Raw genomic sequence first — 26,446 nt, 5'->3', positions numbered from 1 at the left:
AAATCAGATTTTCTGAGATTTTAGAGACCAAGGGGGGAAAGCCCCCTCCTGATAAGGATGGAGTAATATTCTGCTTTCTGGGCCACTCAACCTCTTCATTCCTCACTCCTCCCCCTTCCCCTTTCTTTGCAGAGAGGCCTGGTGGTCCAAGTGGATGGGGCTGTGAAGGTCACACATCCAGCCCAGAGGCCCCTCAGGTCACCTCCTCCAGCAGCTCCACTTCACAGGTAGAAAAACTGAGGCTCAGAAGGGGTCAGGGAATGCCCAGGTGACACCAGTGAGCCGCAGCAGAGCCAGGCTCCGATCTGGGAGACAGGTGCATGCCCCTACAGCAGTCCAGCCCCCCACCCCCCATGCTTACTTCCCTGGTTTGCCTGGGAAAGGTCAGTTAACAGGACACGTTTCCTGGAGGCCCTAAACCAGATTAGGGGCCCCTGGGGACCTGCTGGCCACAGGTCTTTGTTCTGGGACTCCCCGCTGACAATCAGTGCTTCTGTTCACCCAGCCTGGGCCCTGGTCAGTGGGTTACTTAAAACGCCGCTCCCTGTGGCCCTGTCGGGGGGCAGGGCATGAGAAAGGGAGCTGAAGGGATCCCAGAAGGACCGTCCTCTCCGAGTCTCAGTTATCCCAGCCTTACAGCAGGGAGGGACACAGCCTGGGCTCTTCTCCATCCCAGCCCTTTCCTCCCACCTGACCCCTCTCTTCATTTGACCAACTGTGGCTCATTCTGAACATCCAGGCTTCATGTCATCTCCTCAGGAAAGGCTTTCTGAGTCCCTCAGCTGCAGACCAGGACAGAAGTCCTTTTTGGGTACCCCCAGCCCAGCCCCAGGGAGGAACAAAAGTCCCAAGGGCAAGTGGCTGATTCGCAAGTTCCTTCCAGCTTCCTATCCCCAGAGGACCAACACCTCTGTCTCCTCAGGCTGCTAGACCCCAGATTCACTGTCAACAAACAAGGACACACCCAGCGTGTGCCAAGAGCTGGGACACAGACACCAGGAAACCAGGGGCTCTCCCAGACGGTTAAGCTCTGGAGAGAGATGACAAATAAGCAAACCCACACGTACAGAAGTGACCATCAAGTTCTGTGAGGACAGGGACAAGAGAAGGGGCTGCCCATGAGCTCCCTCAGGGAAGGCCTCCCAGAGGGAATGCCCCCTTGGCCTCTAGTGAAAAGGAGCAAAAGGCCAGCGGAAGGCCATGTGCAAAGGCCCTGAGGTGGGAATGAACGGGAAAAAAGGCTCAAGTGGTGGGAGCCAGGCAAGTTAGAACAGGAGGGAGGTGAAGTGCTGGCAGGGGAGGTGGGATGCAGCATCTGTCCTCACGCAGCCTGGCTGTGGCAACCCTCCTGGCACCACTGGGCACTCCAGCCTGGCCAAGCCCTGAGCCTCCCCAGAGTTGCCCTGTGACATTTTCAAGGAGGCTTTTGAGTGAGAAAACATCTCATTCAACCAGAGTTCTTTCAAAGCTGGCTGGTGTCTTAGCAACGGGCTCCTGCGGGGCCTTGCCGGGCCTGGTCCCCACCAGCCTGCCCCGCCCCCAATGCCATCGCTATCTGCCCAGAGGCCCAGCTTTGGTCCTGCAGGATCCTGTCCCCCACCATACCATGGCCAGTAGGCCACACAGCCACTCCCTGAAATTTGAGGTGAAGATTGTCCTCCCGCAGGGAGGATGGGAGGGAAACGCTCACTCTGGAAAACAGCATGAGGCACAGCAGGGCAGACAAGAGGGGGGCACCAGCTGAGACACTCAGGCGTAGGAGCCCGGTGTGCCCATCCCCAGGCTTCTCACTGGAGAGGCAGCAGATTCTGAGAATAAACTTAAGGGTCCATTTGCCCAGCTGGAATTAAACATGGCCTTAGGCAAGTCCCCTGAGCCTCTGTTTTTCCGCCTGTAGAATGGACAGGACTCCTCTTCAGCTCTCCATCCCGCCCATCCTCACCCCAGCCAGTCCCCACTCAGCAGCGGGTCTGCAAAATGCCAGCCAGCTGAGAACACCCCACACAGACCCCGCAGGGGCCACCCACTGCTATTTAGCATGTGTTTGAGGCCTTGCACAGCTAGCCTCCCCCCCACCGCTAGTCATGGCTCTCTCCATCCTCCACGGAGAGTCCATCACGCCCACCTTTGCTGTTCCTCCACCTCGCCCTGCCCCTCTTCCTCCCAGGCTCTGCACGGGTTCCCTCTGCTCTGAACACCCTCCCTGCTTCATCACCACCTCTAGTCATTCTGCAAACTCCTCCTTCCCTTCCCCTAGACCCTGCCTCCTCCAGGAAGCCTTCCCTGCTACCCCCAGGCCAGGTTGGGGCCCTCCTCTGGGCTCCTTCCAGGCCCATGCTGCCCCATCTCAGCACTGATGACCCTGCCTGTCTCTGGAGCTGCCACACAGAATATAGGATGCCCCATTATGTGTGAATTCCAGATAAGCAATGAGTGACTTTTTAATATCCCAGGCAATACTTAGGACATACTCATACTTGAGAAGTTGATCTGAAATTCAAACTTCACTGGGTGTCCTAGACTTTTGTTTGCCAGATCCGGCATCCTACTTGTTTTTCCCAACTGACCTGAATACCAGGGGACAGAGGCCATAACTGTTCCGCTCATTCTTCCAGCCCCAGTGCCTGCGTGAAGTTCAGGCTGCGTCGTGAGTGTAGGTTGGCAGTAAATCCACAGAAGGTAGGGAGACGGGGTCCCCAGCCCCTTCCAAAGCAGATCCAAGAGAGGCCATACATACAAATCCCACCTTGACCAAAAGGAAACAGTCCAGCTCCACTCACCTTCCAGTCTGGGGGTAACTGGGCTCCAAAGCCCAGAGCCGGAAACATCTTATCACTAATCAGAGAGAGGAGAAGAAAACCACTATGAGACAGCAGGACAGAGGCCTTACCCGCCCACACTCACCCCTCCCAGCCCCCACCCAGGGCTGGGCCCCTTCCTCCAGGCACACCTCCAAGGACAGAAGGAAAAAGCTCACCACTTCTAGAAAGAGCTCTGCTGGCATGATCTACCAAGATCACACCCACTTGCAAGTACCAGATGGGGCTTGACCCAACCTACACCTGCGGCAGACATGACTAATCAATCACAGCACTTCTAACAAGTGGACCTGGATGCGGCTTCTAGATCCTTCTCACACTGGGACCTCAGGCATCCACCACACCACAGTCATTATGGAAATGTACTGCCTGTCTCTGAACCTCCCCTTTGTGGATGGGGAAAATTCTGAGAACCCTGGCTTAGCTTCAAGGCCCTTCATGATCCAGCCCTAGGACCTACTCTCACGAGCTTCCCCTTCCCCTCCCTTACTCCCCACTGCCCCAGTCCTGGCCACAGACCACTAGCTGAGCCCCATACACACAGGGCACTCTCACACTCTAAAATCAATCATGTTGTGCCCCCTCTTGAACTACTTGTCTGTGACAAACTCCTACTCATCCTGCAAGGCCCAATTCCAATGGCACCTTCTCTCTGTAGGTTTCCCTGAGACCTGAGAATTCCTCTCTCTCTAGTGCTCCTACAGCTCCTACCTTACAGGTAAGCTAGTCTCTCAAAACTCCAGTGACTTTTCCCATTTTCCTCCTTGAGTGAGAACTCCTGAGGGCGGGGATCATGTCTCACCTGTTCATTCACTCAAGGTGGACACTGAGCAATCCCCTGGCTGTTGTTTGAGAACAAACTGCCAGGGGCTAAGACAGACGCAGGGTGACCAGTGAGGAGCTACAGAAGTGATCCGGACAAGAGGGGATGGTGGTCTGAACAGGCTGGTAGTGGTGGTGGTGGGAGAAGGGGTTAGATTGGAGTGTTTTGAAAGGATTTGTGGAAAGAACAATGGGGGAGATGAGGGAAGGAAAAAGCGAAGGGTTTTGGGTGAGTGATGGTGGCTCTCACTGAGATGGGGATGAGCATCAGAGGGGTAGGGCTGGGGCGGTGCCCAGCGCTCACTTAGGCCTTCCTTCCTAAGTCTGAATGCCCAAGAGAAGGCTCAGTGAAGGGACTGAGAGGGCAGGTGGATACAAGGGACTCCAAAGTGGCAACAGCAAACTCTTCCACCCAACTATGTAGATGGGGACTTTCACCTCCCTTGTCCTATGTGCTATACCTCTCTTAATGTGGCCGGGGATCACAGTAACCCCCCCCCCACACACACACACACAACTGCCTTAGGCCCTGGGAGTCAGACGCTGGTCCTCAGGCTTCTTCTCTCAAGGAGGCCAAGTGCATGCAGGATTCCTGAGCCTATTGTTTCTGCCAAATCTCTGGTACTTGTACCTTCCTCTTAGTGTCCTGTGTTTCAGTCTCCTGATCCTTCCACCCTCCAGCCTGGAGGTCCCAGCAAGCACCAGCTGTGGCAATGATGCCATCCCCTTCAAGTGACTTTTGATTCTCCAAGGCCAAACCCCCTACACAGCTTTCCTTCACTGACTTTCCACTGTCCCATATACCCCGACCCCGCACATTAACCCAAAGATCTCCAGGAAGCATGGTCATGGTAAGTGGGCCCACACCTGCTGGCTGCTCCTTCCAAGTTCCCAGCAGGAGTGAAAATATTAGGACATTTGGTGCCGGGCCCAGGAATCAGAATGCCTGGGTACTGGTCTCCCTAATCTGTTTGACTGGATAAATTCTCTAGGCCTGCATCCCAGGCATGCATTTCCCCAGCTCTCAAAGGAAAAGTTGCAACAACAGCAAACATGTTTCATTCTCTATCTTGATTCCTTTTTTAACTTGCTCCTTGGTGTACCATGTGCAGAAGGATTCCTGTGTGGATCTGGCTCCACAGGGAAGGGATCAACAATCGACTAGCAACGTCTGCCACAGGGGTAGGAAGGGGCAATAAGGCACATATACCATGTGTTGCCAGTCCCAGGTTTGAGGATCTTTGGGTCCCTTCCAGCTCTGATAAGCCAAGCTTCCCAGTTGGATGGAGCTGGAGCTGACCTTCGGAGTCCCTCCTCAAGCTTACCTGTCATAGTCCTGAATGATCTGCCCAACAGCCCAGATGGCCGACAGATACTCGTTGGTGCCCATGGGGTTGATATAGTGCAAAGAGGAAGGGTCGAGGGGGTTCCCGTTGGAGGCTGTGAAGTCTATCCCAACCTGCAGAGTAGGGGGAAAAGGCCAGAGTGTGGCCAGACACGCCAGCTTCCTATATCATCCCCAGGGAACAGAGGTTGACGGGACATGGGAAGCCACTCATCTCCCTGTGCCAACCCACCCTTCCATAAGGTGGTCTGAAACCTGGCAACTGCGTCACTCCTTTAGCTCTAATGCTGTCTGTGGCTCCCTACTGCCCAAGCATGAAGTCTATTACCCTGATGTGATACAAAGTCAACTCACAGTCCCAAATTCCTTTGTTCCCCTCACTGTCACTGCTCCATTTCCATTTCCAGGCCTTTATTCGTGAGCTTCCCTCTACCTAAAGAGCCAGGCCATCTTTTCTCCCTCTCTCATTCTCCTCTATCATTCAGGCCCAGTTCAGCTGTTGCTGTCCCACTGAAGCCTTCCTAGATACCTTACTCCCACCCCAAGCCACCTCCACTTGTCCCTCACACCCTGGGCCCTGGGGCTGCCTGGCAGGCCAGTGCCCATCTCCCCAGACTGGGTGCTCACTAAGGCAACACACATGCCCCAAGAGCCAGGTCCAGGGCAAGGCAGACCTTACCAGAGAAGGGGTTCCCTGGGCCTGAGGCTGAGATCTGCTCTCTCAGCCCCCAGGGAACTCCAGCACAGCCCCTGGAAGGCCAGCACAGATGGGTGGTGGGGGGGGAGCGCGGAATCTAGGGAGAGGGATGGCCACCTTGGAAGGTGGTCACGTCGGGTGGGTCAGGCACAGAGAGGTGCTCGGTATCCACTTGGTGAACTTTCGAAAATATATGCAGAAGGAACAGAAGGGCCCAGCCTCTCGGAGTGAGGGGGCAGTGGTTGCCCCATAGAGGTCAACAAGGCCAATCCCCTGACTCCACAGAGTCATGCAGAGGACCTCCAGTCCCACGGGATCGAGAGAGGGTGGCGGACAGCGGTGAGGCAAGGCGGGGAGGTAGGCAGCCATGCCCTGACCTGCAGTGAAGCCCGACTCAGGCTCAGCCATTTTGCCCTCTCCTCTGGGCCACACACTCCCATTGCCCTGGGGAAGTCCTTCCTGAAGTTCACCCCAGTCCCTCCTGCTGTGGCCCAAGCCCTCAGGGAGGACCCTCACTGGGCTGGGGGTGGGGGTCAGGGGGTGGCAGGCAGAGCCTTACAGTGAACATGAGCTGGCAGCCTCCCAAGATGTAGTCCAGAAAGGAGTAGTCCCGGTTGATCTGGAAGGAATCAGGGGAGTCAGTGGGTCCCTGGCCTGTATCCGAGGGCTAGCCCTCCACCTGGCCATAGTTCCCAAGAATGACCTTGGGGGAGCTGATTGCCTTGGGGCCTTAAACCTTGGTAGAGTCAAGGAGACCAAGGGAAGACCTGGGCTGATTACAACCAAATGCAGATCTCTCTATAACAAAGTCCTCAGATCAACCATGCGGGTGGGTCTCTCTCTCTCTCTCTCTCTCTCTCTCTCACACACACACACACACACACACACACACACACATGCTCATTCCAGGCAGGGTCCCAGGGCCTAGTGTCCATGGTACCTACCAATTACATGGTAGAGAAAGTCTCAATTTGTTGCTGTTCAGTCCTGAGAGCCCTCTTTAGTCCTGAAGGGCCTCCACCCTGAGTAGGGAAAGACCAGGCCTCCAGGCCGAGGCCTTCTACTATCAAGGGGTAAGATGCTAACACACCCTGCTTGTGTTGATGGTCTTTGCTCCTTTTGGGAGGGATACTGGCCTCCCATCTGGGTGGAGTTATAAGGGGATTCCTTCCAAAATAAATGTATTTAAGGGAAAAAAAAAAAAAGAAACCAAGAAACCAAGAATGGGTTGAGGGGAAAAGGGCTGATCACAAAAAGTAGTAAAGCAGGCAGGTGACAAAAATCATGAAAGGGAACAGGAGTAACAGAAGCTTCAGGAACAAGGACTCCACACCACGATGCTGCCAGCTGCTAGCTTAGTTTTCCCAGGGCACTCTGGCGTCGTGACCTCACCGAGCAAGCGGTTACGGAAGCCCCTGGCAGACCGCATAGTCGCCAGACCAGGACACGGAGGCCCTGGGGGTTTGGGGGCCGGCAGCCGTCACGGGGAGGGTGTGGGGACTCGCTGCCCCGGCCTGGGCTACCTGCCCGATCCCAGCAGATGCTGGCTACCCGGCATCCAGGGATGGCCATGACCACCGCTGCTGTGAACTTCGCTCCCTTTCCAGGCCTTAGAGGCCCCAGCTGTAGCACAGGAATCACAGCGACCTGAGCCCTCGGTGGCTGGGCCCCTGCCAGATGTCCCTCTGCCCCTGGGGAGCCGGACATGCAACGGGCAAGCTGCCAGCATGGGAAGCAGTTACCTTCCAACCAGGAGAGGCCCTGAAAGGTCATCTCATGCCCTCCTGAACCTCACAAGAGACTAACCCTTCACCTTTGCTTTTTACCTTGTTAACATCCCCATTCTACAGATAAGGAGGAGACTGAGGCCCCGAGAGGTGAAGTTCAGAAGATCCCAGGGTTAGGACGTGGCAGAACCAGGATTTGAATCCAGGCCTTGCTGGCTCCATACCCAATGCTCTGTCTATACCTTCTGTGGTGACAGCTCCCTGTATGATCCCCACCCCAAGCCAGGCCCCGGCTTTGGGCCCACCCCGCTGGCTCACCTTGCAGGAACGCAGGATAATGATGCCCGAGTTTTTATAGTTCTTCTTCTTCCTTTGCTTCTTGGGGTTGATGCATTCAAACTCCAGCTGGAAAACATAAGAGAAAGAGAAGCTCAGCTTGGGGCTTCTCTGGGCAACTGACCCTCTCCTGGGCCCCAGGATCCCCTCCACAGTGCTGACCAGGGGGCATGCTGCCTCCTCCAGGAAGCCTTCCTAGATGTCCACACTCAGAAAGGTTCTGGTGACCTCAGGCTCACACGGAGCTGTGCTTACCTGAGGTAGGAGGCCCTCCATCTGCCCCCCACCCCAGATGTTGACTCATCCACATCACGTCCGTTCATACACCCAGAACCATCACCCAGGGCCCAGCTTCTTGCGGTGAGTTAAATGGACATCTATTTCCCACTCTCCCCTCTGCCCCATTTGACAGATGGGGAAACTGAGGCTCAGAAACTGGATGTCTTACTTAAGGTCATACAGCCAGAGTGGTGGGATCTGAGTCCCAGTCTGCCCAATTCTAAGCCTGCGTCCCTCACCCATCCCCTGCTGAGGTTTCAGGGTCACACACAGGGGCCCATCTCACCGGGACGCCATCACGAGCCGCACACATCTGTGACACCGAGGTCTGGAACTCGCCGATGAAGTCATGGCCCCCGTCGTTGTCATAGTCGTAGCACATGACCTGGGGTGGGTCCAGTGAGGTCACCCCAGAGCAGCCCCTCAGAGCTGCCTGGGCAAACCCCGGGTCTTCCTCTTGCTGGTCCCTCCCCCTGTTCTCCACCATCTGCCTTGTTGGCCTGGAATGATGCCGTTAGCTCCTGAACTGCCTCCTACAGGAAGCCTTCTGTGATTGCTGGTAAAAGGAGCACCCCAGCAATGGAGGTTGTACACTCTGGAGCAGGAAGCTTGACTTCGCACATACCTGTCACTCAGCTCCTCATCTGTCTGGGGCTGTGGCCCACCTGCCTTGGTGGGCCATGGCCTGGGGCCCTTCCTAGGGGCATTCCCCAGGGCAACCCTGGACATCTCTCTTGTCTCCCTAGACTGCTATTTTCCTTGAGATGGGCACAAAAAATCCCAGCTTTCCATCCTCTCTAATCTAGCTGCCACTCCCAGGAAGAAAGCAGGAATTATCACATCCATTCCACTGATGGATAAACTGAGGCCTCGAGAGGGAAGCACTGGCCCAAAATCTCACAGTGGCAACAGAAGACCCAGAACTAGGATTCAGGTTTCCTAGTACCCTGTTCAGGGATCCCTGCCCCAGCCTCACTGATTCCCTCTCCCTTATCTGCTCTCAGCCACAGTGCTGGGGACTGAAGTTCCAGAGAGACCAGTAATCACCGTCCTCATCAGAGTGACAACCCTTGGTTGCCTGCACACTCGCCATCTCAGCGGGCAGCACTGCAGCCCTCTGGGGAGAACTGGGTAGTCATTCTGCTCCTGTTTCAGAGAAGGGCGCACGGAGACAGGGGCCTTGCCCCGATGGCTCAGAGGGTCAGGCACGTGTGAGACGAGAGCCCAGGTCCCCTGCCTCTCCCCGCTACCTAGGTTGGGTTCTCTCCACCTTAAGAAGAAAGAGCTTTGCCAAGGCATCTCTAGAAAGCCCAGGAGAGCCTGGGAGGCTGGGGCTGGTGGGGTGGGGCGCAGGGCTCCCTCACCTGGATGGGCTTGTCCATGTCCCCATCACACAGGGACACCAACGGCACAGTGAATGGTTTCCACACAGGGTCCAGCGTGTACTTGATCACCTGCAGCACGGGGAGGGCCAAGCGTGAGCACAGGCCCAGGGCAGCAGAGCTCTGGGCTTGGGCCGGTCCCATGGGGGTGGCAAGGTAGAGAGGCCCATAGCCACGTTCCTGGGCATGGCAGCGAGCAGGGAGGGAGCAAGTCCTTGAGGCACCTTCACGGCTTTTCCTGTTCCCTGTGTGGCAGTGACCTCACAGCCCTGTTCTGAGACCTGGGGCGGTCTCAGACCACAGGCCCTCTGGCTTAGACCCCCCAGAGTCCCGTGCACACACCTCAGTCCTGTGAACCAGCATCCATTTGCCGTCGTCTCCCGGTTTATAAAACTCAAGAAAAGGATCTGACTTTCCGAAGAGGTCCTGCAGGAAGCAGGAGGATGCGGGTGAGGGAGGCACAGCTCTACTGGAGTCAGACAGGGCGGGGGGTGGGGGACGCTGCCTCCCCCAACCCCCTGTCAGGGGTGGGAGCCCTGGGCAGCGCCAGCCCCCTGGGGCCAACCGGCTCAGGCAGGAGAACCCATCCCATCCTGGGGTTACCAAAGCCTGTGCTCAGAGACCCCGAGACCTGGAGCCTACAGACACTACAACTTAGATGGGGCAGGACTTCAAAAGGGTGATGGTTCCCAGTGCCCAGGGACGCCTGGGCAGGATGTGATTTTAATTTACTCTAGCGGGAATCTGAAAAACTGAAATTATCCCAGCATGGCACAAAAGGGACAGGAGGTCCTTTATTGACTTATTTTTTTAAAGATTTTATTTATTTATTTATTTATTTGAGAAAGAGAGAAAGCATGAGACGGGGAAGGGTCAGAGGGAAAAGCAGATTTCCTGCTGAGCAGGGAGCCAGATGCTGGACTTGACCCTAGGACCCTGGGATCATGACCTGAGCCATAGGCAGTTGCTTAACTGACTGAGCCACCCAGTGCCCAGGATATAATGTCCTTTAAAAATTTATTTATTTAAGTTTAAAAAAAGTTTCAGGAGGGGCTCCTGGGTGGCTCAGTCATTAAATGTCTACCTTTACCTCAGGTCATGATCCCAGGATCCTGGGATTGAGTCCTGCATGGGGCTCCTTGCTCAGCAGGGAGCCTGCTTCTCCCTCTCCCTGTACCCTTCCCCCTGCTTGTGCTCATTCTCAAATAAATAAAAATAAAATCTTTAAAAAAAAGTGTCGGGGAATATTCAGGGAAAAGAACATCCCTGGCAGCAGGAATAGCAAGTGCAAAGGTCCTGAGGCAGGAGGGTGCATGGTGAAATCCTGGGACAACAAGGAGGCTGATTTGGCTGAGGCAGAATGAAGGTGGGAAAAGCAGAGGGGATGAAGTCAGGGGGTGCCAAGGACACACCGACTGGGGCCCTGTAGGTTACTATAATTACCCCAGCATCTACACTGAGATAGGGAGTCCTCAGGATTGGGTTGCCAGTTATGTCCTGAACACCTCTAAATAATGGCAAACTCATTACCTCAGTGGTGAAGAGGTCCGAATTTGGGATGGCCTGAGCTATGGACTTGTTGCTGGATGGGGGGGCGATAAACGTGATGGCCAGAAGCACCAGGACAAGGCCCCACAACCCTGGGCTGGGGGATGGATACCGCTCCCTGATGGCGAACCCCCTTCTCGCCTGCCTCACCTTCTTATCCAGCCTCCTGCCCGCCAGACTGAGTGTGATGACCTGGTTGTCCGACAGCTCCTGGGCGGCAATCTGTGAGGCCAGAGGAATGTGAGGGTTGGGACCTGCCCCCTTGGACTCCCCCTGGCATCCTGCCAGGCAGTGAGCACAGGTACCTAGGGGTCAGCTCTCCAGGCTGGGAAGGGGAAGAAGAGGGGTAGGACCAGGTGACCCTGGATGTGCCTCTCTCGTCTTCTCAAAACCTCCATGTCTACCTTCTGGAAAATGGGGTAATCCATGTGAATCTGAGAAATCAGAAGTGACCCCGTGCGGCTCAAGATGGGAGGACATGTTACCAGCCATGAGAGATGGTCTTGAACCCTGGGAAGGGCTGGCCAGGGAGCGGCTTGACAGGACCTCCGGGCCCCCATTCCAGACCCCGGGAGCACAGCCACCTCAAAACACCAAGGCACAGGGTATTCCAAGAACCTCACTGGATAGCTGGGGAAACTGAGGCCCAAGGCAGGGACAGGAGTCACCTGAGCTCCCTCTGCTGTCCAGTCAGCTCATACTGCCATCTGTCTTTCATGCCTTCGCCCTCGGCCATGGACCAGCTGAGTGACCTTGGGGCCATCTTTGCCTTCTCTGGGCCTCTCTCAACCCTCCCCACAGAGTGGCAGGGAAAGCCCTTGGGCCCAGTGCAACACAAGTGGGCTGGGTTCTCTCGGCTCAGACTTCCTCTTCCCTCACACCTGCAGGACAGCTTCACTTACAAGCTCCTGGACCCTCCAGAACCACACATAGAAGCGGGTTGGATGCTAGGCTCCCCTTCCTTTCCTCCAGCAGAGACTTGCTCAATAACCTTGCTCAATAACCTTGGGAGGTTCTATTATTGGCCCCATTCCACAGAGGAAGGAACTGAGGTCTGGGGTGGCCCGTTGGCAATGCAGGGGTGGGGGGCATTGTACCAGGTTGGTCTTGCGGGGGGAGAGGGAGCTGCTGGGTTGGCTTCCAGGTGGAAGGGAGCTGGCTAGTGAAGGTATATAGATGGGGAGGTTCTGAACCCCAAGAAGTGGGGGGTGGGGGATGGGCGGAAACATTCCAGGTGGCGGAAACAGTGGATGAAGATCAGATCTGGGATATGTGTGGTATGCTAAGAATTCAGTTTGCTGGGGGTGCCTGGGTGGCTCAGTGGGTTAAGCCTCTGCCTTCTGCTCAGATCATGATCTCAGGGTCCTGCGATGGAGCCCCACAACAGGCCCCCTGCTCAATGGAGAGCCTGCTCCCCCCTCTCTCTGCCTGCTTGTAATATCTGTCAAATAAATAAATAAAATCTTAAAAAAAAAATTCAATTTTCCTGGAACCCAGAGAGTAAAGCAAGGTGGGGTTCATCCCAGCCTTGAATGCAAAGCTCCACCAGCCGGGGAGGCCCCAGAGCAGTGGGGGGACTACAGATGAGCACTTAGCGCTTCAGCCTCCCCCCTCCAGCCTAGTTCCTTGGGCAAGCCTCACTAGCCTAACTGCCCCAGGCCACTTCCTCTCTGGGCTCCAGGTCCCTCATCTGTAAAACAGGGTTCCGGCCTTGGAGGAGTCTGCGAGGACCCAGGACTTATCTGCCCAAAGGGTCCACATGAGGCTGGGATCACGGCAACCATAAACAGAGCTCCAGGGGCTGGCGGGGCAACATGCTTCTCAAAGACCCCCTAGGGAGGGCAAGCAAGGGCCAGGAAGGGAGGGCCTGACAGGAGGGCTCTGGTGGCCTTTGGGGACAAGGAAGAGGCCACAGGGGCCTCCAGCAAGCCCCTACTCCCAGCTTGGCCGCCCCCAATACATCATCTGTGGAGCCAGGAGCCCGTTGCTAAGAGACCTGTTGCTAAGTTGTAAGTTGGGCCTTTTTACTCCAAACAAAGCTGGTGATTATCTGCCAGGGAAGCAGCCCATTGATGGGGGAGGGCAGCGGGCAGAGGCGGAGAGGTGTGGAGCGCGGGAGGGGGCTGGTACCGTAATCAAGCCCTTCCCCGCAGGCTTGTCATTCATCAGCAGCAGAGGCCGAGTGATCTTCTTGCTGGAGACGATCTGGGGGGGGCGGGAGAGAGGAGAGTGGTGCTCCTGAGGGTTGGTGGGGAGGAAAACCGCTCAGCAGGCACCACTAACAGCACACAGATGGAAGCACGCAGGCTACAGCTCCCCCCTCACGTGACTGTCCTCCCGCAAGGCAGCCAGCAACCATTACTAACTCCACTGGGCAGCCCAGAGAGGTTAAGACACTTGCCCGGGGGGCCAACAGCGGGCCTGGAATCCCCCTCAGTACCACCCCCACTGACTGGGTTGCCCCCCAAGGCTCTTGCAAGGGTCGCCTCTGGAGGTACCGCAGGGAGTCGAGCCCCCTCACAGCTTCCCCTGAAGCCATCTACAGGCTCCCCCCCACCCCCACAGGGCGCAATTCCTGATGGAGGTCACATCCTGACTCCCCTTAGATTTTCATGCTCCATGTATGGAAGACATTCACACAGTGCTCAGCCAGCAAGACCGCATAGACAGGGGAAAGCAGAACACAGTGCTGAGCGGTCCTCCACCGTCTCTGTACACCCCATTCCCGCACTCTCCAGGGGCCACCCTGGTTCTCAGCTTCTGGTGGGGTGGGGGGGGGATGCCAGTGTTTGTGCTCCTCCCTGCACGTTCCCATGCCCCCCACTCCCCATGCTGGTTTTCCTCCCCAGGCCACACTCGCCCTTGACCACCTGCTCTATGCCTTCATTGCCCATCGCTGGCTCCCCTGCCCTGTGGATGCAGCCCCTGGCGGTGCCCAAGGGTGCCGGAAGACCAGGAGCTGAGAAAGGCTGGGCTGTGGATTGGCCCATGTGAAGCTCCTTGGGGCCTTTGCTCTAATCCAGAGCCCTCCCCCCAACTCCAATCCTGTCCAGAGCCCTCCCCCACCCCGCCCCCCTGCCTCCCAAACTGCAGCTCTCCCCAGGTCCTGGCCACCTGCTCCTCTCTCCAGGTGAGGGGTGGCTGCGAGGGTATCAGGGAGGCTGACTCACCCTGCAGCATCCCCCCTTCCCTGTTACCCCTGGAGAGCGGGGACCCCCGGCAGGAAACCCCAGCGACACCCTCTGTTTCTCTCACAGTGGTCAGCTCTGGCTTGTTCCATCCCCTCTCCTGGAAGGTCCAGGCCGTTTCAGTGTGCCCACTTCCCCCACCAGCCCCATAGCTAGGTGGTCATCATCAGCCCCAAGTAACATTCAGGGGCGCGGGGCTCGCCCAAGGACACACAGCCATCAGGATGGTTAGTACGAGGGGCTCCTAGCCCCGCAACCTCCCGACTCCATATGCTCACCAAGAACGCAGTGGGGCAGCGGGATCGGGGGAGCGTGGCCCCCAGAGGGACAGGAAGTTGCCCGAGTTCACATAGTAAGCCAGCCACCAAAACGGACTTCCGTGGCTGCCTTCGTTGCCAGTCAGATGTTCCGTCTGACATCTGATCTATTTCTAAGAATCACAAGTTCCAGGCGCCTGGCCCAGCACTTTAGCATCTGCCTTTGGTCCAGGTCATGATCCCAGGGTCCTGGAATCAAGCCCCACGTTGGGCTCCCTGCTCGGTGGGGAATCTGCTTCTCTCTCTGCCCCTGGCCTTGCTCGTGCTCTCTCACTCTTGCTCTGCTCTCTCTCTCTCTCACATAAAAAAAATAAAATCTTTTAAAAAAGGAAAAAAAAAAAAAAAAAGAACCTTTAGTTCTGGCCACGCGGGGTCCCCATTCCCATGCGGCAACAGCTGGCTGGCAGGGTGCTGTGTTTTCTGATGAGAACTCTTTCAGCCTGGCCCCAAAGCAGGAGGCCACTGACCCCCTTTGGTACCGGCAGGCCCCCAGGGCTGGCTGCATTTCCAGGGCCTCCTTGGAAGCCATCCAGGAAGATGGGGCTAGGGAAAGCAGGCGGCAGGGGAGATTCGCTCCAAGGGACTGCCCTGGCCTTAGGAGCAGCGTGATGTTGGGGGTGGGGACTGCCTTGCCCTTGGTCCCCCCCCAGCTCACCATGCCCAGGCTGCAGGAGAACTGGCCCAGGAAATCATGCTCGTCCAGCTGTGTGCTGGACTTGTCCTGGTCGAACAGGGCGAACTTGAGCTTCTGCACCTCCTCAAAGTGGTAGTCGAGGACGAACTTCTTGGAGAACGCAGGGTTGAGGTTGTTGATGGCGGTTTCCGTCCTGTCATACTGGCAGAGGGGCAGGGAAACAGGAGCCCGAGTCAGGCAGCTGGTTCGAGCCTTCCCAGGCTCCCCGGAATCATTCTGCAAACTGGCTGAACACTAGGCATGGCCAGGTACTACTCCCAGCTCACGGATGAGGACACTGATGCACAGAGAGGTTAAGGGGCTTACCCAGGGTTGAACAGCTAAAGGTGCAGTATCAAGATTTCAACCCAGGTCTGACTCTAACGCTGACACTCTGAACTCTTTGGCCCTGGCACCATACCAGGTACTGGGGGAAGAGCTCTAGGCGTGTCTGCCTGGGTTAAGTGACAGACAATAAGCCACTTTTCCCCTCAGGCCATCAGTTTCCAGTTCTGTAAAACAATGGGGTTTAAATCTCAGTGGTTTCCATCCTTTTTATCTTGGAAGAACCCTTTTTTTTTTTTAAGCCACATCTTACATGGAAACTGAGAGGCAGAAGAGACAGAAGGAGGGGACCTGGGCATTGCACAGCCCAATACCCCCCCATCTACTGGGTAAAGGCAGGGCCTTGTCCTGTGGGTCAGTGGTGGGGCTGGGACAGGAACCCCGCCTCCTGGGCTCTCTACAGGGAGGCCCCAAACCGCAGAGTCCGGGTGATGGTCTATTTTGGGGCCCGGGCTATGTTGATTTTTCCTCCCACCCTGTCCATTTCCGAGGGCTGGAGCAGCAGGGATGGAAGAGGTCTTGGCCCTGGGCTATTTTTAGCAAGGGCAGCCAGCCTGGGTGAGAGAGGGATTGTCCAGGGGTGGGGTGTAGTGGGGGGGACACCATTCCCTGAGGGGTGGGGGGAGCTCCAGAGACCTGGCAGAGGGGACCAGGATGCCCCAGGCACTTGGCTTCAGTCCTCCACCCATTCCCACTTCTGGCTGCGCTACCAATGCACTGGGTGACATAGAGGAGTCCCTACCCATTCCGGGCCCGAGATGTCCCTCTGTAAAATGGGTCAACAACCTGAGCACCATTTCCTTGACATCGTAAGGAGCCAACGCCTGTGGACACTCCCCGTAAGCCACAGTTTGCTCGGTGGGATGCCCAACTGTGTGGCTCAGTTGAAGATTTATTAAACACAGATACATATTCTGGAAATTTTACACACGCATAAAACCACCTCGGAGGCTAGACACCAAACCGCTGACCAGTTCTCTCTGACATGCAGCTTTCCCACTGTTCTGCTTTCTTTAGGTCTGTCTTTTCTAAATCTACTACAATGAACACAGACCCCTTTTAAAAGGAAAAACAAAGCAACTTTTAGGACTTGGAAGTATTAATGGTTTGGATTTCTCAAAATCCGTCTTCAAGCTGCATCTTTCCCCAGGCCTCGGGCCAAGGTCTTCCAGCTCAGAAGTCCTTGGTACCATCCACCTGCCTAGTTCTGGGGCTCTGCAAGGTAAGCAGGGGAAGAAAAAAACACCTCATTTCACAGATGAGGAGACAGGCTCAGAGAGGGACAGCCACTTGCCCAATACCACACAGCAGGGAATGACAGACCTGGGTCAGGCTCCAGCTCTGGGACCAAAGCCTGAGTTCCCCATTTCTCTGTCAGCTCCTCACTGACTGTGCATTCATTTAGGAGTAAATGTGGAAAGTTATTTTAAAAATGGAAGCGGGCTGGGTGCCTGGGTGGCTCAGTGGGTTGAGTCTCTGCCTTCGGCTCAGGTCATGATCCCAGGGTCCTGGGATTGAGCCCCGCATCGGGCTCTCTGCTCAGCAGGGAACCTCTTCCCCTCTTTCTCTGCCTACTTGTGATCTCTCTCTGTCAAATAAATAAATAAAATCTTTAAAAAAAATAAAATAATATAAAAATGGAAGCAGGCAGGGCACCTGGGTGGCTCAGTGGGTTAAGCCTCTGCCTTTGGCTCAGGTCATGATCTCAGGGTCCTGGGATCGAGCCCCGCATCGGGCTCTCTGCTTGGCGGGGAGCCTGCTTCTCCCTCTCTCTCTGCCTGCCTCTCTGCCTACTTGTGATCTCTCTGTCAAATGAATAAATAAAATCTTAAAAAAAAAAAAGGAAGAAGGCATTTTATAAAACTCTAAGGTTTTAACTATAATTATTATATTAATTAAAAATATTCCAATATAAAACAATAAAAGTATAAATATAAGTCTCCGAATTATCACAACTTAAACACAAATATCATTTTAAGTAGTAACATCCATACATTTTATTTATTTGTTTTTAAATTTTATTTATTTAGGGACATCTAGGTGGCTCAGTCAGTTGGGCATCTGCCTTCGGCTCAGGTCGTCATGCTGGGGTCCTGGGATTGAGCCCCACTTCAGGCTCCCTGCTCAGTGGGGAGCCTGCTTCTCCCGCTGCCTGCTACTGCCCCTGCTTGTGCTCACTTGCACTCTCTCTCTCTGACAAGTAAATAAGTAAAATCTTTAAAAACAAACAAATAAAATTTTATTTATTTAAATAATCTCTACACCCCAAGCGGGGCTCAAACTCATAACCCTGAGATCAAGAATCGCCTGCTCTACTGACTGAGCCAGCCAGGCGCTCCTCTAAAATTCAATTTTAAAAGCAACAATCTTCTAAGTAATCCCTTGGCCACCCTCCAACTACCTTCCAGGTCCCAGGATCCAGTGGGAGTTCCTCCCCAGCAACCCAGCCACCCTCCACCTACCCCAGAAGCACATGGAGGGGCCTCACCTCAATCCACCTGCCATCACTCTCTGTAAAGAGGACACAGAAGGGGTCAGACTTGGAGGTCACGTCCCGGTCCAGCAGGTTCTGGCCACTCACTGACAGTTCCACCTTGCACACGCAATACTGGGAGCCCACGGGGGCCGCCCCGGCTGCCGGGGCACCCCCACTAGGGATGTAGGCCATGGGGGCTGGCGGCGGTGGCAGCAGTTCCTGGCAGTCTGGGGGATAGAAGTGGGGATCAGCGAGGGTACAGCCATCTGCTGGACCACTCCATCCTGAGGCGGTGTCACCCTCTGACCTTCAGGATTGGGGTAGGGAGATGGGAGGACAGGTGTGTTTATGGAGGGAGGACAAAGGCAAAAGCTTGACCAAAGGAGAATGAAGAAAAATGAGCCTCCGGTGGGCAGGTTTAGTTTGAAGTTATTATCTGCGTCGGTCAATCTTTACGTGTGAGACACACACAAGGCCAAGTCACCCCTGTCAGATTGGCGACAGATCACAGTGAACACGCACATCTAAGATGCTCATTTTGCTGGGAAAACCTAGGCTTCTCCTGAGCAATTAACATTTTGGCATCTTGTGGCTACAGTGGAGCCTCTGATAGCTTGGGTTTCCCTCTTTGCTTTGGCCCCTAGGAAGCTCACTCCTGATAATTTATCTGAAATCTGACTTTGTTCATTGCAGTCTTATTCGTCTTATGTATCCCGGGCATTAGCGAGCACGGTGACTGATGCACAAGGATGCACTGAGTGTATGCGTGTTGAATCAAAAAGATGAGCGTATAAATTAGTAAACGGACAGACCCTCCACATTCCTCAGATTCTGCCTGAGTTGGTCTTTATCCTCAAGACAGAATTTACTCTTTCACTCGCACATGACTTCCCCCAAATTCCATGTACAGAGCCCTTCTGTACCCCTTCCGCTATCACAGCTAATTACTGGCATGTGCTTACTTTAAAGCAGTTCTGTTACTCTCCAAGTTTATCTGGAGCAAGTGCAGAGAAACCCATCTCAGGGGGCAGAGGAAAGGAGCTCTGGGCTCTACCCATAACAAGGCCTCCTGGACAAGCCCTCTGTACCTCAGTTTCCTCATCTGCCCATGAGACATCACGACATAGCCCTCCCCAGACCCCAGTGCTTGGGTCTTATTTCCAGCAGCTCGTGTGTAGTTCCCACAGGCTCTGTCACTGTGTGGATGAGTCTAGCCCCCACTCACCCACAAAGGTCAGGTTCCAGCTCCTTGACTAACATGTCACCCCTCACTACTGAGCGGGTGACCAGCCCTGCCCTGCCCGTGAGCGGGGGACGCGGATCCAACTTACTGAGCTTCTGAGCGCTGATTACAAACTGAACCCACCCTCTGCTAATCGTCAGTCATTCACTCTAGAGTATTTACTAAGCATCTACTAGGTCCCAGGCCCCGGACCGGGACTGGGATCCTACGGGAAGAAGGCCGCCTAGCACAGCCTCAGCTCTCACAGTCCGGCTGACAGTGGAGAGCAGCCAAGTCCTGGGGGGGCAGGGGGGGCAGGAGGGGCTTAATTCTGAAAGTGATGGAAGTCTCGGGAGGGTCTGAAGCAGGGAAGTGACATGATCTGATTAGTGTCTGGAATGGCTGACTCTAGCCCCCGTGAGGAGGGGATGTTCCTGTGGAGAGGAAGCAGGGAGACTGGCGGGGAGGTGGCTGTCAGCCAGGCGGGAATGACCAAGCTGCAGCGGGCCAGCTGGGCCTGGCCTTCTCCCTCTGACCCCGGCCGCAGCCCACATCCTGAATGCCCGCCCGCCTCTGGCCGGCACACAGAGGCCCCAGTGCACAGGAGGCCTAAGCGAGCGTGGGGAGGGCGTCAGAGGCCCCTGTTCCTCTCCAGACACGGCGCACCCCAGGGCGCGCCTGACGGGGGAGGATCCGGGTCAGTGACAGAGTCAGCCGTCACCCCCTCCCTCCCACCGTCTGTCCTACAACCTCATCATTGTCACGCGAGCCCAGAGCATCAGGACAGCACTGCAATTTGCCCGCGGGGTTTATTCCTGTCCTGTAAAAATTAGTTTCCACTGGAAGGGCTGGAGAAAGTGCACTCACTCTCCCTATGTGCAGCTGGGTGGCCCTCCCCATGGTGGAGGGGTGAGCAAATCCTCAACCCAGTCCGGAGGAGGGGTTGAGGGGAGGGAAAGGGAGGGGACAGGGACGTCCAAAATGGACCTCACCATGTGGCGGAGGGATCGCCCATGTGTGTTGGCAACCACCTGGAGGTGGCATGGCCTCCCACAGTCAGCCCCATTCTGCAGAGGAGGAAACGGGCCCAGAGAGTAGAAGTCAGCTGCCCAAGGTCTCAGGGCTAGGAAGCCACAGAGGCAGGGTATGAGCTGGGTCTCCAGGCCCCCCCAGGCCCATCAGTGGCCTTCCAGGCAGGGCTAGGGGACAGCCGAGCATGGTGAGGAACTCAGACCTAGGGCGGGAACGAAGGGGAGTCAGCCCAGGCAAAGGGAACCCTAGTTCCTCTGGAGTCACACTGTCTCCACCTCTGGGGTCATCCCTGATGGGGTGGGTTCCTGCTGACCTGCCTCCTCTCCACCTGACGGGCCCCCTTCACACCCCATTCCCCCCGCTGCCAAGTCAGAGGCATCTGCTTTCATCCTGAGGCGTGTCAGGGACCCCCCTGTGCATGCACACACGCGTATGGTCACATACACGTGTCTATGCGTGCCCCAGACGAATAGAGGCAAAGGCACACACGTGTATGAACGCCTTGGGGCTGTTTCTCCCCTGCCCTCCCCCACGTCCAAGGCACCATCATCACTCCAGTGTCACCATGCTCTCCTCCTACCCCATGCTGGCTCTGGCCTGGTTGAGGGCATGGCCCGAAGGGCCAGGTCCCAGGGGAGGGTCAGGCTGGGCCGAGTTCTTGGAGCCCACGGTGGCTTCACCTGCTTTAGCCTTAGCTGGGAGGCCCTAGCTAGAGTGGGCAAGAGGCGGGAAGGGGAAGGGTCCTTCTCCCCCAGGCCGGGAGCTGGCAGGTTCCCCATCCCCAACTCACCCTCTGGCTGGAAGCTTCTGGATCCCCGAAATGGGGAGCACATGATGTCCGGAGTTGGGGCAGGCAAGGGTCAGAGGGGGCCCCTCTGTGCCAGCCCGGCAGCGGGCAGGCGGGCCGGACCCTGAGGCCTGACGCAACGGAAAAAGAAATCACAGCTTCTGCTGGGGCGGCGGGGGGGGTGGGGGGGGTGCTCCCCTCCTACTCCAGCAGGAGGGCAGACGGACAAGGTGTCATTAAAGGAGGGTTGGGCCTGCCATGCGCATCTGGGCCAAGTGGAAACCTCCTTAATGTAGCCCCCGCCCCACAGGTAATTTGAGGTTACGGGCTGCCTGGGGAGCATGGGGAGCCAGGGCCCATTTGCAGGTAGTCCTGACTCTTGGCCCAGGTGGGCACAGGCCTTCCAGGGTGACCAGATCCCCAGGGAAGGAGCTGGAAGGCGGGGATATGAAACCAGTAGTCAGTCCCTCTTACAGATGAGGCAAAGAGAGGGCAGGGCTTGGGAATTCCCATTCATTCCCTCCACAAACACTCCCTGATGGGCAGCGATGAGGAGTAATGAAGGAGACACAGAAGCTTCAGCACCTCCCCAGCCACCCCCCCAGGGTCCCCTGGCCCCAGCTCCTACATGCATCCTGCCCTTCAGGCAGGACAGGACAGGATCTGGAAACTGTGCTGAACCACGGGTCTAGAACCTTAGGGTTGTAGCCAGAAACCTAGGAACCCATCATTCTTGATCTTGGTCTTTCCTTCGCCCCCCATCTATCCCACACCTGCTGCAGATTCCACCTCCAGGGTGCAGAGCAATGTCCTCATCGCCCCACTTCCACTGCGTTGGCCCAGCCAGATCTCCCTGAGCAACCCAGAGCCAGAGAGAGTCTCTACGCGTGGAAAGCAGATGCTACCGCACTTCTACCTGAAAATCTTCCAGTGGCTTCCCCTCCCAGGCCACATAAAACCCCAGTTCTTCCCAGGCTTCTACCCCATCTCGTGCCACCTTCCCCCTCCCCCTGCCTGTCCCAGCTACAGGGGCCTCCTCCAGCTCTGTAAACATGCCAACCTCTCTCCTGCCTCAGGGCCTTTGCACTTGCTATCCACTCTGCCAGAAATGCTCTTCACAAGATGGGTCTTAGTAGTCAGAGGCCTTTTCTGGTTGCCGGAGCTAATGTGATTTCTGTCTCAGCCTGGTACCTGCAGTTCCCTTTATAGATCACTGCAATGTACACTCACTTAACTTGTCTACCTGTCTGTGTATTGTCTGCCTGCCCCCCCCCCACTAGAATGTAATGTCCAGGAGGGAGGGATTACTACTGCTTCCCCAGCACGTCGGGTAGCAAGCACACATAATGAGTACTGAATAAGTATGTACCAACGAGGGAGGGAGAGAACTTACTAGGCAGACTCTTTAATGTCAGAAAAATCACAACCACCTCTTCCTGGCACACGTCACAAACTGTAGACCCTCATGATTGCTTTAAGAGACCAGCAGGAGAGGGCCTCACCCAGAAGGGGCAGTGGTTTCTCTAAAACAGGGAAGGATGATGTCAAGGCCAAAGGCCTGCTTGCCCAACTCCATCCTTCCGCCCACTATCGGCCCTAGCGGCTCAGGACCCAGGAGCCGGGCTGCACACCCCACTCACGACAGGGAAGGGACACCGAGACAAGGAGGGGTCCCAACTCAGAGACACGCAGTGCCGGGGAGACACCAAGAGCGTCAGCCACAGGGAGGGGGGCAGTGGGGCTGCGGAGGTAGATGGCCAAGCTGGAGATAGGGGGAGCCGGCTGGGGAAAAAAGGGGATGGAAGACAAAGGGTGGGGATGAGGTGCCACGGGAGGAAGCAGCCCTCACTCTGGGGATTCTCAGTTCGAGGACAGCATGGGCCAAATGTAACCAGGGGACCACCTATCGGGACTTCGGGCGCAGGTCAGCAACGTGCCCCTTGAAAAAGCATGTTCACCTTGATATTTAGAAGATGAAAGAAAGAAACGCTGTTTTCCGTGCTCACTATGGAAAGTAATGCTCTATGAAGTCTGGCCGGTGGCAGGAACAAGGAAGGGGACTCAGTCCTCTGATCGCTACTGGCGACCGTGAGGAGCACAGACTCTGGACTCAGGACACCGGACTTTGAATCCCTGGCTCTGCTATTTACCCGCTGTGCGTCCCTGGGCAAGTTACTCCATGTCTCTGGTCTCTGTTTCCCCCTCTATCTATAAAATGATGACAGCGAGTGCACGAAGGGAAGCGCTTAGAATGACAGCTCATAGCTGGTGCTATTTACCAGCAATCCTTGATGGCTGGGGGCAGGTGGTGCAGACCGGAAACCTCGGGAGACCTGCAAGTGTACAGATTATGTCAAAGGGGCCTGAGAGTTAAAACTGGTTGAGAAATACGGCTCTAGGTTCCCCTTCTCAACCGGAAGGCACGGTGCTGGGATGCCGGTGGTGGGCAGGGTGGTGGATGGTGGGGCCAGGGAGCGGGTAACGGCTTCAGGCCCCACATGGTGCCTTGGGGTTCTCAGCCATGCAGCGAAGCCCGCTCCGTGGGGTCTGATCGTTGATAGCAGAGGCTCCAGCGGTGGTAGCCCCAGGCTCCATGTGTGTCCCCGGGTCCTCAGCATCTCCCCGGGGGCTTGTCAGAAATGCACCATCCTGGGCCCCACCAGACCTGCTCTGTCAGAATCCCTAGAGTGGCACTTAGCAACCTGTGTTTTAACAAGCCCTCCCGGTGATTCTGCGGTGGGCTAAAGTATACACGGGGCCAGTGGGGTAGTTAGGTGGGGCATCGCATGAAAATGCAGATTCTGATTCAGCAGGTCTGGGGAGGGACCTCCAGGTCTGCGTTTCCTGCCAGCCCCCAGGATGCTGAGGCTGCCCCCTCTGAGACCACACTTCGAGCACCGGGCTCCTGGATCCAAGCTTGCAATATGACCGCCTCATGGCTGGCCACATCCCGGAACGGGGGTTGGGGGAGCGCTCTAGGCGGGCCTGCCCTGGGTATAATTAGGCCCATGTCCTACTTGGTCCTCCTACCAGGACTGCTCCCAGCGAGGTCTCCGCAGATCTCTGAGTTTGCCATGTCCCATCTAGAGGGTAACACTATTGGCCAGAACCCTCGGTTTACCAGATGCCTGGTCGCTGCTGGCTGGCCCTGATGGCTTCACTAGCTGAACTTCTGGGGTCGGATCGTGTCTTGACTGTGTCCAGATCTAAGCGGCCTCCTTCGCCCCATTTCCTAGATGAGACGATCCAAGAATACAAATGGCAACTGTATAAGGCTTCCCCAGAGAAAACAGAACCAACAGGATAGCTATATATAGAGAAAGAGGTTTCTTTTAAAGAATTGGCTCGTGCAGTTGTGGGGGCTGCAAAATTCTAAATCTGTAAGACAAGACGGAAAGCTGGAAATTCAGGTCAGTCAGAGGTGACACTGGCAGTCTTGAGTCCAAAATCCACAGGGCAGGCCAGGCAGGGTGGAAACTAGACAAGACTTCCACGTTGTGGGATAGATCTATTTTTAAGATAAAGTCTACCCCGGCCGTGGGGCTCGAACTCATGACCCAAGATCAGGAGCCGCATGCTCTCCCAACAGAGATAGCTGCCAGCTGGGTGTCCCTCTATGTTGTAAGTCTTGGCGCTGAATTCCTTCTTCTTGGAGAAGATCTTTGCTTTTATAAAAGGCCTTCAATTGATTGGAAGAGGCCCACCCACATCATGGAGGATAATCTGCTTTAATAAAAATCTACTGCTTTAAATGTTAATCACATCTTAAAAATACCTACACAGGGACATCAGAACAGTGTTTAACCAAGCAACTGGTCACCACAGTCTCACCGAGGTGACACATAAAATTAACCATCACCACAAACTTCAGCCTGTAGGAGACCCACATGGGGCAGGAAAACAGGGTGCTGGGGCTAGAGTTCTGGGCTAGCCCTTCCTGAATGTAGGAGCTAGGGGGGCCTACTCCCACTCTGCCTGCTGGAAGGGTAGAGAGGAGGCAGGTCCGGCTACACTGATGGGAAGTAGTGATAAACTGAGAGTAATAATCACACCTGTCCCCAGCCCTGTGTGGAGCACAGTGTGGTCCACATACTGTCGTCCACAGCTCCACGACATCCTTGAGTGAGGTGTTAGCACCGCTCCCATTCTCCAGATGAGCCAACTGAGGCATGGAAGGGTCTGCATCCCAGAGCCTCTGCTAAGACGACTTCAGATAAGCCCTTTGGTTCTTCTGGATCTTAGTTTTTCTTATCCATCAACTAGAAAGTACAAAAGTGACACAGGGCACCTGGGTGGCTCAGTGGATTGAGCCTCTGACTTCAGCTCACTTCATGATCCCAGGGTCCTGGGATCGAGCCCCACATCGGGTTCTTTGCTCAGCAGGGAGCCTGCTTCCCCCTCTCTGTCTGCCTGCCTCTCTGCCTACTTGTGATCTCTTTCTCTGTCAAATAAATAAATTTTTTAAAAAGGGCCTGACACACTGTAGGGGCTGGCTCAAGATGAGAAAAACCTCTCTGGGGCTCCAGGCTGTTCTCAGTACAACACCCAAGCTCCCTGACAGAGCGCTTACACTCCTGGCTCCAGCTACACTGGCCACAACATCAAGTTCTGGCTGGATGTCTGCGTGTCTCGGTCATTTTGCATATGCTGTTCCATCTGCCGGGAGTGCCCTTCCCCCTAATTCACTTGGCTTTTTCATTCTTCAAACTCAGCTCAGCAAAACTGTTTGATACCACGGTGTCCCCCTCACACCCAACCACTACCCCTAGGCTGACCATACCAAGAGGGAGATGAGGCTGCTGGGGGTGGGGGAGTGTGGACTGCTACAACCCCCTTGGAGGAATGTACAGCAGGGTCTCCAGAAGGTAAACAGACACATCCCGTGATGACCCAGCAACGCCCAGCAGAAACATCACGCACGTGTTTGCCAAAGGCCCCCCCGACAAGGACTCTCACGGCAGCACTATTCCTAGGATCCCCAACTGGATACACCCCAAACGCCCATCATCGGGAGGAGAGCTAAGGAAACGGGACCCCCCACACCGTGGATTATACCATGGGGCCGGACAAACAGAGCCAGACGAAAGGAGTACCCGGTCCTGTCTGATTTCCTTTATAGGGAACGAAACAGGCAAAACAGGTCTATGCTGTTGGGAGTCAGAAGAGTGGTGGGACAGGTGAGGGAATGGGTGCTTGTAACCAAACAGGGCGGAGGGGCACACAGGAGGGGTGCCCTGGAGATGGTCATGTTTCCATTCCTGGGTCCCAGGTGCTGCTGATGGATGCTTTGGTTGGAGGCCTGTCCCTGAGTTGTACACATGGGACATCCGCTCCATTTCTGGACATTTTATACTTCAGTGAAATGTTGTAAAACCAAAAACTCAGGGAGTCCTCCACAAAGCCCCTCCTGAGACCCTGGTCCTGGGCAGGAAGCACTGACACTGTCACCAC

The 26,446-nt window shown here is 55.6% G+C and overlaps 1 protein-coding gene across 2 annotated transcripts in view; it reads right to left on the bottom strand.

Moving 5' to 3' along the window:
* The window catches only part of CPNE2 (copine 2), a 44,672-nt gene that overhangs the window by 11,897 nt on the left and 6,329 nt on the right, over positions 1-26,446 (bottom strand). For both annotated transcript variants that reach the window (XM_032325190.1, XM_032325189.1), the window contains exons 2-12: positions 17,967-18,181; positions 15,116-15,295; positions 13,086-13,160; positions 11,106-11,177; positions 9,750-9,833; positions 9,390-9,479; positions 8,312-8,410; positions 7,729-7,815; positions 6,243-6,302; positions 4,967-5,100; positions 2,781-2,835 (exon numbers count right to left, since the gene is read on the bottom strand). In XM_032325190.1, the coding sequence (XP_032181081.1) occupies positions 2,781-2,835; positions 4,967-5,100; positions 6,243-6,302; positions 7,729-7,815; positions 8,312-8,410; positions 9,390-9,479; positions 9,750-9,833; positions 11,106-11,177; positions 13,086-13,160; positions 15,116-15,295; positions 17,967-18,146 (1,116 nt within the window). In that variant the 5' untranslated portion in view covers positions 18,147-18,181. The remainder of the gene's footprint in view (positions 1-2,780; positions 2,836-4,966; positions 5,101-6,242; positions 6,303-7,728; positions 7,816-8,311; positions 8,411-9,389; positions 9,480-9,749; positions 9,834-11,105; positions 11,178-13,085; positions 13,161-15,115; positions 15,296-17,966; positions 18,182-26,446) is intronic.

The sequence above is a fragment of the Mustela erminea genome, chromosome 19, assembly GCF_009829155.1.
Source record: "Mustela erminea isolate mMusErm1 chromosome 19, mMusErm1.Pri, whole genome shotgun sequence".
Classification (NCBI taxonomy): Eukaryota; Metazoa; Chordata; class Mammalia; order Carnivora; family Mustelidae; genus Mustela; species Mustela erminea.
The sequence above is the reverse complement of the archived record's forward strand: the minus strand, read 5'-3'. Positions and strand labels throughout refer to the sequence as shown.